Source organism: Camelus bactrianus, chromosome 3, assembly GCF_048773025.1.
Source record: "Camelus bactrianus isolate YW-2024 breed Bactrian camel chromosome 3, ASM4877302v1, whole genome shotgun sequence".
Classification (NCBI taxonomy): domain Eukaryota; kingdom Metazoa; phylum Chordata; class Mammalia; order Artiodactyla; family Camelidae; genus Camelus; species Camelus bactrianus.
In genome coordinates, this window is record NC_133541.1 from 57,495,464 (window position 1) to 57,513,285 (window position 17,822).

Genomic DNA, 17,822 nt, shown 5'->3' on the forward strand with positions numbered 1-17,822 from the left:
AAGAATTTATCAATGCAGTAGCTCCTTCTCACAGATGTTTTTCCAACAGTGCGCTATGAAACTTTAAAATTGCACATGATTATTTAAATGTAATTGCTAATTAGTTGAAGGCAATGCATAACTATGGAAAAGGCCAAAAAACTATTGAATGGGTTTGGCAGTTTCACATTGCATTTGGATTGTTAGTGCTTCCTGACCAAAGACCTGTACAAACAGACTTGGGGTGAAGGAACCCACTGGCACTGTTCATGGTGGGGATTAAATGCAAGTGGCTTGGTGGGGCCATGCCTGGGGCCCGTCTCCAAGTGGTTTCATGGTGGGAGGAACTCACAGCCTTTGGAAACCACTGTTGATAGTTACTACTTTGTAGGGCAGTGAGCTCACGCTATTACACAAGATTTGTGCTGTGCTCCAGAGCCGACAGATTGTCTCTCCCGCACGGAGATTTGCCAGCTAGGAAAATAATGGGCATATTGCCACTTTAACAACTATCAGGAGACCCCAAGTTAGTTTTTCTTCCTTTCGGCGTTTTCACGTTTGTAGGATCCAACTCCAGGCTGCCAGCCTAGGGCAGTGACACCAAAACAAATGTCTCTTTCTCCTTGAAAACAAAGCTGCTCTTTTCCTTTTGGTTGTTCAGCTAAAAGACAACAGCAAAACCATAACCTCCTTCAAAACATAAGTAAACAAGGACTCAGACCAGAGCAACCATAAGCAAGTACAAGGATCAGAGGAGGCTATATCTCTACCTCGCAGGGAGGTCATTTGCCCCAACAAGTTAAATAAAACAAAATTAAATATAACCCTCCACAGACTGAAACAAATGCCTATTGTGACCACAGCCATTTAGGGGGAAAAAGGCATTTTAAAGTTACCAAATGTTTTGACTTCTGTAATAAGTAGTTCTCCTAGGCTCCTGGCAGATAACCGTTTGACCTGTGTTCTAAAAGGCGAGGGGTAACCCAGAGTGGTTATTCTGAGTTCTCTATTTAGTGCAAAGGTGGTTTCTTATCAGCATATGTTTCAAAAGGCTAAGCAGTCCTCCTGGGACAGTGTTCTCTATTTGGAGTTTGCGTTTATCTTTTGGTGGTTATCTGCTTACGTTTGGCATCGACTGCACGTGGGTGCTATTTGTGGCTGTGGGAGGACGGCACTGGCGCTGTGAGTCCCACGTGATCAAAGGAGTTTGAACACAGAAAAGTGAGTTTTTACTACAGGTGGCATGTTTTTTAGCTAATCTGCATAAAAACAAACTAAAATCACATGCAGGCATTAATTTGTGTGCATAGGTGTTTATGATCTGTCCCATTCTAAGGAATTTAGGTGAATATTATAGATTTGGCTTTGCTTCCAATGCAATTTCACCATTGATGTAAATCATCGGATCATTTTATTTATTTATTTAAATGTATCACTTTTTTTGAGGAATGGTTGAAATTTCTATCTTTTTTTAAAATTTTATTTTGGGTGGGGTATAAATAATTAGATGTATTTATTTATTGTAATGGAGGTTCTGAGGATTGAACCCAGGACCTCGTGCATGCTAAGCACGCACTCTACCACTGAGCCATACCCTGCCCCGATCTGATAGTTTTAAAAGGCAAAATGGAGAAAAATAAAGTATTGTATCTGAATGTTTTAGTCAAGTAGAAAATTCAGATTATAGCTGCATTGACTGGTAGCAGAATAAGATGTAATGAGGTTGGTAAATACTGTTTAGCTGAGGTCCATCTTGTAGCAAAGTGTTTTCCTCTTACTTTTCCTCACAAAACTGAGAGGATATATCCCAGACAATCCTTTATTTTTATTTTTATTTTTTTCCATATGGAGTAAATAATCATGATTTTAGGGGGTAGTCTTAAATTCTGTTTTGTTAACGGTGATTTAGGTAACTCAAAATGTAACAATGGATGGCCATCACCACCTAGTGGCCATATAGTATTTTGCGTTTTAGAACTTCACATTCCCAGAGCTCCACTTGGGTCTCTCTGCAGGTATAATATTCTCTGTGAATTAAGACCCTATAGCTCTGTGTTTTTAAATTCTAGTATGAATTGCATTACATTTTTAACCTGAAAATTAAATATGAAATGAGATGACTTTCTCAATGCAGCATGAGGCTAACATGCGGAATCACATGCTTAGTAAAATCCTAGCAACTGAGGCAAATATTAGGACCAGTCTTTCCCGTATCTTCACTTTGTACACAGCAATAGCAGTGGAAAGTTTTTCTTGGCTAGTTCCTTTGGCATGTGAACCCAGAGGACATTTTTTGTTTTCTTACGAAAATTTTTTTCAGTGAATTAAATTAGCAGTGTTTGAGGGGAGGGAGAGTAGGCAAAGAGCAGTGACTAGACAGTTCATGGAAAAAACCCCAAATTACAGCTCAAAGCCCAACAATTCTCCCAACAATTACAATAATATATTATGTCATAGAATGGCTTTGCTGGACAAATGTCAGGAACAGAGTTTATCAATGGAATGTGTGTGATTAATTGTTTAAACATACTTGGCAAATTCCATAATAGTTCTAAAACATAGAGCCTTTAATTGGCCATTTAAGATCATCTAAATTTTAGGGAATTTTAAGGAATACAAGGTGACTCAATCTAAGCTGAAAATCTGTAGGTAAATATGTGGATGGGTACAAGGTAGAGGATAGACCAGGCCCTTGGCAGATGCAGATTCAAGATTTGTAGTTTCAGATATTAATGGCAGACCCTGAAGAGCCACCATATGAAATAATTTGAACTTTTTGCTCAGGCACAAATTTGAACTGTACCCAGTGGCTGGCTACCATGTAAAAATTGTTGGATTAGCCATCAAGTCTGTCCAGTGGACATTGCAGTTTTCCCATCTTACCGGGTCTGTTGCTGTTTGTTCTGCCAACCACGTAACCATTTTGGATCTTCTCTGTTGTATTCCAGGTGGGAACCTTTCTGCTACACAGGTCTGTGTGAGTAGAGGCATTCGTAAAGGTCTTATGTATATCCTTCCCTGGTGCCAAGAAATACTATGTTTGTAGGTGTGTGTGTGTGTGTGTGTGTGTGCGTGTGTGAGATGGTAGTAAATCTCACATTGGTGTCATACAAAGATGAACTGTAATTTTATTTAGTGTGTGAAAATTCTATTTTCAGTAGAGAGGAAAAGAAACCAAGAGACTCTAAACAGAGTGTGTAACTCTTTAGGAGAACTAGTTAGTGCCCATTGATCAATCTTTGTAGATGTTTGACCAAGTTAAGAAATGGTGAAATCCCATTGAAAAGAATTTGAAATGGGTCAAATATCGTGAAGAAGCTATCACCGAAAGCTTTGATAAGGCCAGTTTCTTTGAAAGCCTTTCAGTTTTAAGATGCTGATAAAAGGGATTTAAAAACAAGACTCTTTCATGTTCTGGGAATTCTTTCTCTACTAGAGGTTGAAGCTTGACCATGTTATCTTCAGAGTTTTGATTTTTGAATTGACATTATCTTTTAAAGACAAGAAAAAATCTTGATGTGGAAAAACAGATACTATTTTGGAATGATGCATGCAGGGATAAGAATAAATCATTCTCCTGCCTAAGAACCTTCCTTCTCCCAGCCTTTCCTTTTCACCATCCAGCTCCTTGTGTATTCCCTCATAAATCAGTTTGCTTATGTATGTATCACGTAAAGGACCAGCTGGGACATGACTGTTGCAGCAATAATTGACTAATATTGGATGGTCTTGTTTCCTTTCTTGAACTGAAAGTAGTGCTCAAAGCTGAACCAAACAAACTTCTTTTGTAAAGCAAAGCAAAGCACCTGGTTCATTTCTAAATCTTGCATATTTCTGGAATAATGCTCTTTTTAATTGAAGTATAGTTGATTTACAATGTTTGTTCATTTCAGGTGTACAGCATGGTGATTCAGTTATATATATATATATATATATATATATATACAGATCTCTACACTTTTTCAGATTCTTTTCCATTATAGGTTATGACAAGATATTGAATATAGTTCCCTGTGCTATACAGCAGGTTCCTGCTACTTACCTATTTTATATATAAAAGTGTATACCTAACTCCTTATTTATCCCTTCCCTCTTTTCTTTTTTAGTAATTGTAAGTTTGTTTTCTGTGTCTGTGGGTCTATGAAATAATGCGTTTTTAACCTTAGGAAAAAGACAGTGATCCATCTCTGCATGAGGAAAAGGTCAATTACTTTCATTACAGTTTTACCCTCAGTTTATTTTGTTCATGATTGTAATGCTAGTTATTTGCTGAGATTTCAGGGCCATTGATCATGGTGGTATGTATTTTAAAGATAAAAGATCGTCTGATATCTCTGAATGACTGTTGGAACTCCTGGACACTATATAATCAGAGATTCTCCTTGAAAGGATGTAAGCCATGTCTGATTTTAGTAAGTTGCTGATAACTTACAAAAGCAGAGACCCGCCTCACCCCCAGACACACACACACACATACACTTTTTCCCTCCCAGTGTGTTGACTGAATTAAGTTGGAGATTTGCAAAGAGCTGGGAAGAAGAGAATAACTCTTCAGCCAATCTGCCTAAGAAAACTTAGTCTAGTCCCTCTTAGATCTGTGGAATTGAGGTCACTCGCTGAGAGTGGAGACTCGTGTTGGCAGGCAGAGAAGTCCCGTGTGCTCCACAAGACCTGCAGGATATTTCTTCACATTTATGTTAATATAAGATAGAATTAAATGTTTGACGATTAAAGACAGATCATTTGAAACAAAATAATCTAAGCATTTGCAAAGTTTGATCAATTTCGTTGAGTAACTCCAGTCTGCTCTGAGTTTGTCCTCTCAATGTTAGGATTGGTTCAAAGTGGACTCTCTGGTTTGTGGAGGCAATTTTCATGCAAGAGAATGGCACTTAGCTGTTGGATTTTGGCCAGGGTTTTTTAGAATCATTTTATACCTTGGCAGCTAACTTGTTTAAATGTGATTGGGGGGGGGGGGAGAAAGGGAAAACAATAACTCAAAAGGTAATAAATCCAATTTAATTGAAACGGTTGTCTTTTTTGGCACATACACATACAGAGGCAGAGAAGTAATTATTTAACTGGAACTCCAAAAACAAAGTAACTTTTTCATATAACATACAGCATTAAGCAGTTCACACTAGGTATAAAATAGTTACCTCTTAATAAAATGCACATTTGTTATAGAGCATATAGAAAAGTTTACATCTGAGTTGGCTTGCCCTTACATCAACTATTTGACTTTTATGTCATAATTTTCTCTGCCATTAGAAGAAAACAAAAATGCAAAGTAATTCAGAGCTCTCTTTTTGGGCACAGTATTGATCTAATTCTGGTCACTAAGGAAAACAGCCCAAGTTCAAGGTTTGGAATAGGGAACATGAGTCTTGGAGACACAGACAAACAGGCTGAGGTCTGATCAGCGTTTATTTTTGTTAACAGTGTTAAAATGAATTCTCCTCAAGCCAGGCTGGCTTTTTGGAATAAGTCTTAGTTTGCCTATCCAGCCCCAGAAGAGGATTGACCTGAGCTAGATCACCCAGGATGTTTGCTTATAATCCCAATGAGGAGGAAAGAAAATGCAGATGGGAATAGGGAATTTTTCTCTGCTCGTTCCATTTCTGTATGTATGAGACACATCTATGTGAGAAAGGCTCTACCATATTCTCGTAACTCAGAACTGATTTACTGAGGAGAGACCTCGTCCTAACATTTAGGTTTAGTGAAAAAAACTACATGATTAAACCTAAAATCAATGATTTATTTTTGATACTCTTTCTCCCCGCAAGTGATGTTAAATAAGGCTGTAAAGAATTCAGGAGGAAACAAAGAAAGTTGTTCAGAAAACTGGAGTTTCCTTTGCTAAGTCAGTTTGGCAGTAACATGGAACAAAATCAAAGCATCCTAGCCAAAATAAATCTGCACAATGGAGCAATCAGATATGAGGTAATAGTGCGACATGCCTGTGGGTATCAGACATTCTTATAAAAACCACAGACCTAAAATGTGGTCCTGCACCATTAAGCCACAGTTCTGCCAAGCAACAACACAGAACATGGGTTTTAAATCACTGTTGGGAGCCAAATGCAGTTCCCACCCAAAACAATTAAATCTTTTAGCAGAGGTCTGAGTCTGGGCAGCTTAAGGCCTGAGAATTACTTTGGTGGCAGGGAATCAGAATCTCATTTCAGTGTGAAAATGAGATGGTTATTGTTCAGATCAGGAGGAAATGTCAGCTGCAAAAAACACGGCGGTCAAGGGACTTTGATGGCTTATAGTGATGTTTGTTGACTTAGTATTAAAAAAGGGTCAGCTAAGAAATTGGTAACTTCTTTCTGATCGCCTCATAGATCATTTTATAATGTTCATTTTTACTGACTAGAAAAATAACTCATGCTCACTCTAGGGAAGCTGGAAAATACGTAAGAATATGTAGAATGAAATACTACTTTAGTCTCATATCACTCAGATATAAATTTTATAATATTTTACTGCATTTCCTTTTGGCCTTTTGCATACACACATACACACAGAGCTGCATCTGAGTATGTATAGTATTTTGCTTTTTATTTTAACTTAACATTTTTAGTACTTCCCATCTCCTTTTATAGTCTTTAAATATAAGATATTTAATGATTATATAATGTTCAATTTGTCTAGCTATATCATAATTTATTGAATATGTTTGCTGGATAGATTTTTTTTCCCATTTACTACTAGTATAAATAAGTTTACATAAAATGTTCACATTTCTGATTATTTTTTAGGATGCATTTTATAAGTGGAATTATGAGGTCCAAGGGAGAGATTCTTTTTTTTTTTTTAGTGGAAGTATAATTGATTTACAATGTTGTATTAGTTTCTGGAGTGATTCACATACGTGTGTGTATATATTCTTTTTCATGATAGGTTATTACAAGCTATTGAATATAGTTCTTTGTGTATGATATGTATTGCCAACTGTTTTCCAGAACAGTTATTTACTTCTACTGACTTTGCCTGTGTTTGTCTGTCTTGTTTACTGTTTGCCAACAGCAAGCAACATCCTCGATCAGGATGGGTGTGGAAAGGGAAGAATGCAGGGAACTCTGTGGTTCATTATTTCTAAGTATCAAATTAATTATTAAACAACACCAGGATGGGCAAGACATAGCTCCTGGCACTGAGGATATGGGAGTAAACAAAAGAAACCCAAATTCCTGTCCTCAATGAACTTATACTCTACTAAGGAGGAAAAAATACAATAAATAAGTAAAGTGTATAGGCTATTAGAAGGTAATAAATGCCATAGAGAAAAATGAAGCAAGGAAGGGAGACGGGCAGTGTGGTAGAGACAGGGAAGGGAGAGCATTGCACTGTTTGCACATGGTGTTGGGATTCTAGATAATTTTCCACCTGGTTTCCCGTAAGAGGTTAGTTAGAAAGTAGGCTAGAAAGTGTTGCGCTCCAAAATCCAGATTGAGTATATGAGGCTCTCTGGAATCCTTCATCATAAAAACTACCAAATGTAGATCTTTGTTAGTTTTAAGGGATTCATATTCTTTTGTTTATTATTTTAATTTAATTTAAATTTTTATCCTGCTTTAATTCATCTGTTAAAGACAGCTTGGTTATGCAGCAGCAGCAGGCTGAACGTGACTTTTATATCTGCTTTGTTGCTCCAGTTCCTCTTCTATTATCTGCTAAGGGAGAGTAGCAAAAAAAAAGAAAGAAAGAAAGAAGAAACAAAGGCTTGGTGGGTGGAGGGTGAGATGATAAGGAAAGGGAAATAAGCAAGGAAAATGAAAATAAAGAATTAGAAACCCAGTTCAGAACAAATGTCACTTCCTGGTTGCAGGGAAACCTGCCAATCAAAGAGTGCTTTGGTGACAATGATCCTCTGAGCATCCTTCCCAGGGCCATCTAGGGGGTTGACTCAGTGGTGCCATTCAGGCCACTAGAGTTGGATTTAAATCCGTATAATTTCTGGATTTCCACCAGAGAAATTAAAACACCCAGCATTCTGTGTTTGCGGGGGGAATCTTTATTAAACTTCCTTTGGTTCTTTGCAATTTTATTACTTCTCAAGGCCTCTTTTTTTACCAGCAGGAACCTCATCTCCTATCTTAATGTTGACGTGATTGAGGTGTATTTCAAAGCAGAGCTAAGCAAAGAGACTGAAGGAAAAATAGAAGGTCTCTTAATCCTGAGGTTTTCAAACTTTAGGTCTTCTTCTTAAAAGTTATTTTATCAAAGATCTAGCTTTTTATCATATTTTAAAGTTTTAAAAACCACATTTTTTTTCTGAGAAGAAAGAAAAATTGGAGAGATTCTCTAGTATATTTATCATACCTTTTTAAAAAGACATAAAAATAGCCATGATGCTGGTGGGAATAACTAGCAGGACCATTTTTTGGCTTACTCTGAATGTGGAACAGTTGCCTTAACTCTTATGTACCATTCTTTCTTCTCTGCCTTTATCTTTTTCAAATAAAATCTCTTAACCCATTGTTGTAACCACAGATTTATTTTAACTTTAATTCAAGAAAAGACTAATAGATCTGTAGGGGCAGAAGAAATAGTCACCTTAGACATTGTCACCTAAATCTGAATCTGTATTTCTTCCATATGAAGGAAGTTTGTCTCCACCAGTCTGGCCAGTATTAGATGTGATGCAATACATGACAGTAGGCCAAACATATCGGGAAAGTGATACTCAAGTAGAGCCAGAAAGACACTGAACAAAACTGACCCTTATCCCATTCTAGTTAAGAGGAGGCTGGAGGCTAGGAAACTGCTCTCTTGTTTATAGTCCAGTGTTATTTTCATCTCACCAAAGTTTGTTATTTTTGAATAGGCATAGGGACCGTGTTTTTTAATATAATTATTGGTTGATATAGAGACAAACTTTAAGGTAAGAAAAAGTTGAATGTATATATATGAGTCTTGAGTGTTTAACAGTTCTAAGGTTCACATTACTCCAAGTCTTGCTGAATAATTGTTAGAGATAATGCAGATGCAGTACCTGGAAGAGGGCTTCATCCATTGCAGGTGCTAAATAAATGACATGTATTACTGTGATGGAAGACGAAAGACTTTTCAGATTATATATTATTGCTCAATCTGGGGAATCAAGAGGTACCATTAAAGATATAGATGTTAAGGAAACCAGTAGAAAAACATCAGATCAATAAAATTCCTTTTAACTATCTGAACATACATTACATAAAGGAAAGCAAACATATATTTATAGTAAGATGTTTTTAAAGCATTATCTTGTATGTCAATATGCATACATGTGATCAATGTTCCTAAGAGAAAACAACTTCCAGATTAGATCGTAAAGCAAAACACAACTGGATGGTGCACAGAGGAATCATAGCTAAAACAGAATTACACAGAAGATTAAATTTTTATAAAATGATGAGTATAGGCATATTGGGCAAATACAAAAACTAAATCAAGCAAATATGTCAATTGTTTTAACCCAGTAAATGAATTTTGATGAAAACAATTACATTAAATAAGACAAAGAAAGGTACTTTATAGTAATAAAATAATAAAGAAGGAATAAACATTTTATTGCACTGTGCTTACAAGTACATACAATTATATGTGCACTTTAGGGCTGGAAGAAAATATAATAGATTAGAGTGATGAGATTATGATTTTTTTTCCTCTAGTTCCACTTCCATTAATGCTATTATAATTAATACTAATGACGTGGTTAAATTTCTTAAATTGAGCATTGATTATATATTTAGAAAACTAGGATAAGTAGCACAAAATTCCTCAGATACGTCTCATTGCCAAAGGCAAAAAAAAAAAAAAAAACATATTTGTTGAAGAGAGACTTTGAGATACATGTGTTTTCCACTCAGAGTGTGAAAAATCTTTTTCCTTACCACCAAAATTATTTCAGCTAGATGGTTCAACAGAAATGGCTGAGTCCGCTGTAATTTGATTGTGCCCCGGTCGCTCTTACAATTTGCTACTCTTTAACTGTCAGTAGTTAGTTATCTTCTCTCTCCACTTTTACAGCAATATGAGAACTGGAGGCCCAACCAGCCAGACAGCTTCTTTTCTGCTGGAGAAGATTGTGTTGTCATTATTTGGCATGAGAATGGCCAGTGGAATGATGTTCCCTGCAATTACCACCTCACCTATACCTGCAAGAAAGGAACAGGTAATGATTACCCCATTAGTAAGGTATATTTAGTCTGCATTTCAATTAACAAGTAAATTCAGGAAGAATAAACATCATTCTTTAAGGCATAAGCTGGATATCATGTATGGCATCTCTTACTGCTCTAGAATATTATGCTCTTTCAATATAATTGAAAAGTTTGTTTTCAGTAGTGATTTCAGCTTGGATTTCAAGTGCTTAAGATAACAATGTAGACTTTATGTAGAAAAACTCCCTGGTAGTATTTTCAAGAAAAACAACTGCAAGCCCAAGGATCTATAGACCTATTTATTTTGATGAAGAGAACATTTAAAAAAAAATTGTCAACATTAAAAAATTGGGATCTGCCATAAAATAATGTGGATTTTTAACTTAAAAAAAAAAAAGAACACTTGGTGCCATTTGGCCCATGTTCACATTTATCAGCGGTTTGAAGCACTGCAGCTGAAAACCACTGCCCTCCCTTGGTGGGGACTGGGGTCTCCAGTTCATTGAAGCCCTCATTCCAACCTTCCCTCCTTTTAAGTTACACTGCTGGTCTTCATAGGCATTCAACTTTTTCAGTCATTTCCTTCGGAGCTCAATCTATGCTTATAGACCATAGAACAAAAAATGGCATCCCTGTAGCTACTATTGAATAGTGATGAGATTTTCAAGATACCAAAAAATAAAAATATTTGTAATGTTAAGTTCTACAGTGAGGAGAATTGCTTAGTTGACATTGAACATAGAAAACTAAGAAAGCTGATTTTTGAAAGTGTTAATCATTGACCAATATGTTTGAATTCTAAGGCGTGTTTATCAACTTATTCCTTAAAAAAAATAGGAATTCCATAAAATTTTTTAAACCTCTTTGCAATTGATAATGGTGTTAGAATGTGAATATTTAGTCTCTAGACCCAGACTTTACCCACTTCAAATTAGAGTACAAAGTGAAAATGCAAAATACAAAATCCATTTGACTTACTTTTGAATATATTAAAAAAATACACACTTTGTAGATGTCTTAGGAGAGACAAACACCATTGAAAAGTTCAGTTCTATCAAAAGAAGGAGAACACTAAGGTACACAAAGTTCAGATGAAACCTAGCTGTTATTTGTGGCTACTTCACTCTGCTCTTCTTTTCTCGAAAGTAGAATTTATTCTGAATATCCTCTCTATGTGAGCATCTCTCCTGACTATGTGTGTTACTTCAGCACTTATGCGATGGGACTTGTGAAAATAGCAAATCAAGTATTTGCTATTTCCCCTGTTTCTAGTGTAAGAAGGCTTTAATGAATTGTTTGTCTTTATCCAAATGTCGTGTTTGCCTTCTTAGATCTCTAAATGTTCCCTGGAGTCATGCTTTTCATTTTGTGATCCAAACATTCTTATGCTTCCTATGTTATTTTTCCCTATACCAGTGTTGCTCAAGAGCAGCACTATTGACATTGGGTCAGACAGTTCTTAGTTGTGGGAGGCTGTCCTGTGCGTTGCAGAATGTTTAGCATTAAATGCCAGCAGCATTCTCCTCCATTCCTCATCCTTCTCCTTTGTCTTTTGACAACATCTGTGTCTCTAGCCATTGCCAGCTATCCCTGGGGAAGGAGGGAGAGGAGGAAACCTGCTCCAGGTTGAGAACCACCTGTCCTATAACTACAGAGGGTTCACACAAGCAACGTCATGGTATACATTTCGCAATGGGGAAAGACATTTACACAACATTAGCTCTACCTTATTAATGGAAAAGAAGACCTAAACAGAACAGTTCATGTATTTTATCTCCCTACTGTCTGATTTTTATTTATGTAGACTTTATTCTTTATTAATCAGTACTCTGGAGAATTTTATGAATTTGATAAATGTCTCTAGACTTTTATAAAAGATAGTCATTTCTCCTTTCAGATAGTTTAGACGTCTTTAAACATAGAGACGTAAGTAGTTTTAATTAAATACTTGCAAAGAAGAATTATAATATAAAATAATATAAAGAATTATAATATAAAATAATATATATACAAAAGGCATTTTTTTAATAAAGAAAAAAAGAACACCTCAGTGCTTACTACCCACACATCTTTGGAGCATCCTGTGAGTTCTTTCCAGTCCCATCCATTTACTTCCCAATTCCAGCAGTAGAAAATGACTTAATTCCCTTACTTTTCTCTTCAGTATTACCACAGATGCTTGTACCTATAAACAAATCATTCAATTTTGCATAATTTTGAACTTTATTTAAATAGAATCATATTGTTTGTATGTTGTGCCTTGCTTTTTTTGTTCAGCATTATGTTTGTGAGATTTATTCATGTTGATGCATGTAGCTGTATTTTTTCATTTTGGCTGCTGTATAGTATTATAGTGTATGACTACATGACATATTATTTATCATTTCTCCTGCCAGTAGACATTTGGGTTATATTCAGTGTTTTTGCTTTTATACATGATGTTTCTACGAATATTCTTGAACTTGTTCCTGGTAGACCTTTGCAAGTTTCCATAGGGTGTTTTTCCAGGAGTGAAGTGCTGAGTCATAGGATATATGTACCATCAAACTTACTAGAAAATGCCAAATTATTTTCCAAAGTGGTTGTACCAATTTGCATTCCCACCAGCAATGTGTGACAGGTCCTGTTACTCCACATCTTCTCCAACATTTGGTATTATCGGACTTTGAAATTTTTGCCAATCTGGTGGGTATAAAATGTTCTCTCTTGTGATTTAATTTACATTTTCTTGGATACTTCTCCCTGGATTTCTTTTCATATACTTATAGGTCATTTATAGCTCTTCTTTTGTAAAATTTCTGTTCATGTTTATTGCTCATTTTTAAAATTGATTTCTTCTTTATATATTGATTTGTAGCAGTTTTTTTAAAATGTCCTGTTTACTAATCCCTTAACAATTATATGTTGCACATAACTTTTCCCAGTTTGTAGCTTGTCTTTACTATGGCATTTTTTGATGAACAGAATTCTTCATTTTATTGAACTTTTCTTTATGGTTTTGACCTTTTTGTGTCTTAAAAAATCTTTACCTACCCTAAAGTCAGAAAGATATCCTATGTTGTTTTCTAAGGTTTTGATAGTTTTGTTCTTTACATTTATATATTTAAACAATCCAGAATTGATCTCCCATGTATTCTCTGAAATAGGGAACCATATGAATACCCAGTTGTCCAAGTGAAAAAATGACCCTTTCCCTACTTGCTCTGCCACGTTGCTTTTGTCCAAAATCAGGCATATATATGTGGGTCTATTTCTGGTCTGTTTGCCTGTCCTTGCCACTACTACACTCCTTGAATTAGTGTAACTTTATAATTAATATTCCTTTATAAGTAGTTTTGGAAGAAATCTATACATTGCTTTCCTCTCAAATTTAAAGACAACTCTTAATTAGTCAGAATCAAGTATAATAAGTTATCTAATTGATAATTTTTAACCTTCTTTACCACTTGGTCTCATTCTATCTGATGCTTGCTAGTATCTGGACCCTAGTATAGGCCATATCACAATAAAAGAAATACAGATATCCAGATTGGAGCTATCATTAAACTTTATAGTAGTGTAGATTATTAATTGAAAATGACATATTACTATAGAAATCTCAGTTTATCTTCTAGGAATTTATAAAGATCAAATACATGCACAAATATTTCTAATTTCTTAATTATGGATAGTATGCCTTTATAATCTATTTTTAGATTATGTCTATCTGAGTGACAATTTCTTATATGAATAAAAAGATATGCTTGGATTATGTCTCATTAAAGACAATTTTGTTTGTTATGAGGTCATTTCCAATCTGTTTTGTCAGGCAGAAGTAAATTAAAGGAGCTAAAGATTTAAGTTAAACCTACATTGTCACTGCAAAAAAATATGGTTGTAAACAGCCTTTGAATATGTAAATAAATTTAATATTTGTAAACTTTTAATATTAAGATGTTGACATCCAAACACCTTGGTATCGAGGTTTCTGGTAATCATTCTCCCATTGAAGATTTGCATTTTTTCATGAGAGAATATGTCATGCTCTCGTGGGCCTTATGATAGAATTCTTAAAATCAGATATGGATAGGAAATGTAGTTTAGGGAAATTATATTTAAATTAAGGTATATTTTTCTTAGAGGTATGTAGCAAAACACAATCACTTAATAAAAGTCAATTTTAAAGTTGATCATTTAAAACAAGTACACTAATTTTAAATGAAACTATATTAATACAAATTCAGTTGAATCAATTTTCCCAGCTTCTTGAATTCTAAAATTGCAAGGTTTCTTTTACTATTTCCTTTTTATTATTTATACCATTGCTAAGTTTGTAGATATTTAGAATTTTTTATTGTAAGTTAAAAATGATGATCAAATATTTCAAGATTTGTCTTCATTTACCCTTCCCAAGAGTTGAAATATTTATAAGGTAATTGCAAAATTGAAACATGAATACTATGTCCTGACTTGCTCCCTATCTCCACACAGAAGACAGGAAAGAGCAAAGAAACATAGTTGGATTTGGAAATATTTTATTTATACTGAAGAGTCCATATTTTATCTACATTTTGTCCATATTTTTAAGCTATGATGTTACTAAAGATTGTAAAATCTTCAGTGAGGTGACAGTAATAGTTAATTGTTACATATCCATTATTATTCAAAGTGAAGGTGAGTAATACATAAAAACTTTGGGGTGGTGATAAAGGCAATACCACCAGGCCACATGATGGCATGAGATAGGTGCTTTTAAATTTGGAATTTTCTCAGAAAAGTGGCCTTTCCAAATGGACAGATGGATGTGTAACCAGTTAGCTCTATGGTTGCTTTAAAAAAACACAATTCAAGATGACAGAAATATGAGATTCAAACTAGGCCCAGAGCCTCAGTATTTAGTTTTGTCTTGAAAATTTTCAGTTTCTTAATCTAACTGATTGTCTTTGGTGAAGGTGCTTGTTTGGGTATCACAGAGAGGGAAAGGGGGGGGGGGAAAGACAGACTCTTACTAATAGAAATATCGAGATTATTTGGAAGTAACCCAATTTGCTTTTCTTTAGTTGCTTGCGGCCAGCCCCCTGTTGTAGAAAATGCCAAGACCTTTGGAAGGATGAAACCTCGTTATGAAATCAACTCCCTGATTAGATATCACTGCAAAGATGGTTTCATTCAGCGCCACCTTCCAACTATCCGTTGCCTAGGAAATGGAAAATGGGCTATGCCTAAAATTACCTGCCTGAACCGTAAGTGGTCCTTTAGAAAGAGTGGACAACCGTGCTATAACAACCACTAGACACCTTCAATTTACGGCTACGGTATTGGTAGTTTAGGGTATGGAGCAAGTAATATTGTTGTGTTTTCTTTCTTTCTTTCTTTCCTTCCATGTAGCATCTACATACCAAAGGACTTATTCTAAGAAATACTTTAAAAATTCCTCATCAGCAAAGGACAATTCAATAAATACATCAAAACATGATCACCGTTGGAGCCGGAGGTGGCAAGAGTCAAGGCGCTGATCCCTAAAATGGCGAACATGTGTTTTCATCATTTCAGCCAAAGTCCTAACTTCTTGTGCCTTTCCTATCACCTTGAGAAGTATTATCAGTTGGTTTGGATTTTGGGACCAACCGTCCAGTCCTTTTGGGTTGCTGTGCTCCCCAAAATATTTTCAATGAAAGTTCTAGCATTCAAAAAGAAAGCAAACGAAATGAAAGAAAACGAGGGCAGAAAGTAACCACTTCCAGCCTATCTAATTTCTTTAGTTTTCTATTTGCCTCCAGTGCAGACCATTTTATAATGTATACCAGCCTACTGTACTATTTAAAAAGCTCAATTTCAGCACCAATGGCAATGTAAATAAGATGATTTAATGTTGATTTTAATCCTGTATATAAAATAAAAAGTCACACTGAGTTTGGGCATATTTAATGATGATTATGGAGCCTTAGAGGTCTTTAATCATTGGTTCGGCTGCTTTTTGTAGTTCGTTTAGGCTGGAAATGGTTTCCCTTGCCCTTTGTCAGCAAGACTGAGGACGGCTTTCCCTGGACAACTAACAGAGTTTTATAGGTCGCTGCACCGTCTCCACCACGGGTGCGGTTGGCCTGCATGTGATGCTGAATCCTGCCTAACAGGATCCCAACGGAACTGGAGACTGCAACATGCAACTCTTTTTTTTGCTGCATTCCTTTTTCTTCACTTACAAGAAAGGCCTGAATGGAGGACTTTTCTATGACCAGGAGCATTTTTTAGGGGTCAAAGTGCTAATTATTAACGCAACCAGGTCTACTTTTTAATGGCTTTCATAACACTAACTTGCAAGATTACAGATCAACACGTTTCAAGTGGATCTAGACTTAGGGCTCTGGAGGGAGGGGGATTGTTAAAACAACACCACACGTTCAAAGAAAGAAATTTTGTATATATAACCATTTTAATCTTTTATAAAGTTTTGAATGTTCATGTATGAATGCTGCAGCTGTGAAGCATACATAAATAAATGAAGTAAGCCATACTGATTTAATTTATTGGATGTTATTTTCCCCTAAACCTGAAAATTGACATAGTATGCTAAGTGTTTTTCAGTGTTAGCCTTTATACTTCCCTCACACAGTTTGGAACTATATAATCTAGGTACTTTGTCCCTGATTAAATAATGTGATGGATAGAATGCATCAAGTGTTTATTATTCAAAGAGTGGAAAAGTGTAGAGCTTTTGGCAAATGGTGTTGGCCCATTCTAAGCAAGGAGCATATATATATAGACATAGTGTGGGCATTTCTTCCTGTTAGGTGGAGTGTGTGTGTTGAAACGTCTCCTTATCTCTTCCCACTGTTTTTTCCCCCTTAATTTGAATAAAGTGACTGCTGAAGATGACTTTGAATCATTATCCACTTAATTTAATGTCTAAAGAGAAACCTGTAATGGAAAGAAAGCATTTAGGAGTCTACCCCTAATTTTAGTTAGAAAGATCTTGAGAAGACAACAAATAAAATGCGAATAGAAAAAGAGCAAACCCAACGTGGATTCTTTTTCGCAATACCTCTTTTGGCTTAGAAGGCACGAGGTAGCTACAATCACACACAATGTCTTTAGGCGAGTTCCCTTGGTTGCTGCGTGAAATGTGATCCACCTTTGGGTGTTGTAGAGCACAGAACAACTCTGTGTCAACCTCTTAGGTTTTAATTTTTCCTCTTTGATTACAATGCACATAATACGTTCCTGTATTTATGTTATAACGTGTATAGTGTAAAATGTGAATGACTTTTTTTTTTTTTTTTGTGAATGAAAATCTAAAATCTTTGTAACTTTTTATACCTGCTTTTGTTTCACCAAAGAAACCTAAAATCCTTCTTTTACTATACTGTGACTGGTCTGGTTATTTACAACTTTAAATTCTAATGTGCACCAACATTTTTACATTCTAGTTCTATTACAGAGTCCAAGCTGCTAGCTTGGATGAAATGATTTTGTGGCTATCAGAGAGATGATTATATATGTCCCTGCAAAAAACTGAGATAGTAATTCTGATAATGTTCACATCTACATACTTAAGCATTAATCTCAAATATTAAAGAAACATGCAATAGGAAAAGTGATATCTTACATTTGTAGAATGCTTCCTATGAATCAGGCCCAGTGTTTTATGTGCATCACCTCCCAAAAAGCCTAAGAGAGAGGCTGTTACTGTCTGACTGATAAGGGATCAAG

The 17,822-nt window shown here is 35.5% G+C and overlaps 1 protein-coding gene across 3 annotated transcripts in view; it reads left to right on the forward strand.

Moving 5' to 3' along the window:
* The window catches only part of VCAN (versican), a 105,494-nt gene extending 88,021 nt beyond the window's left edge, over positions 1-17,473 (forward strand). For all 3 annotated transcript variants that reach the window (XM_010970603.3, XM_045507082.2, XM_045507081.2), the window contains 3 exons: positions 10,000-10,144; positions 15,173-15,355; positions 15,501-17,473. In XM_010970603.3, the coding sequence (XP_010968905.2) occupies positions 10,000-10,144; positions 15,173-15,355; positions 15,501-15,628 (456 nt within the window). In that variant the 3' untranslated portion in view covers positions 15,629-17,473. The remainder of the gene's footprint in view (positions 1-9,999; positions 10,145-15,172; positions 15,356-15,500) is intronic.
* Positions 17,474-17,822: the final 349 nt, after the last annotated feature.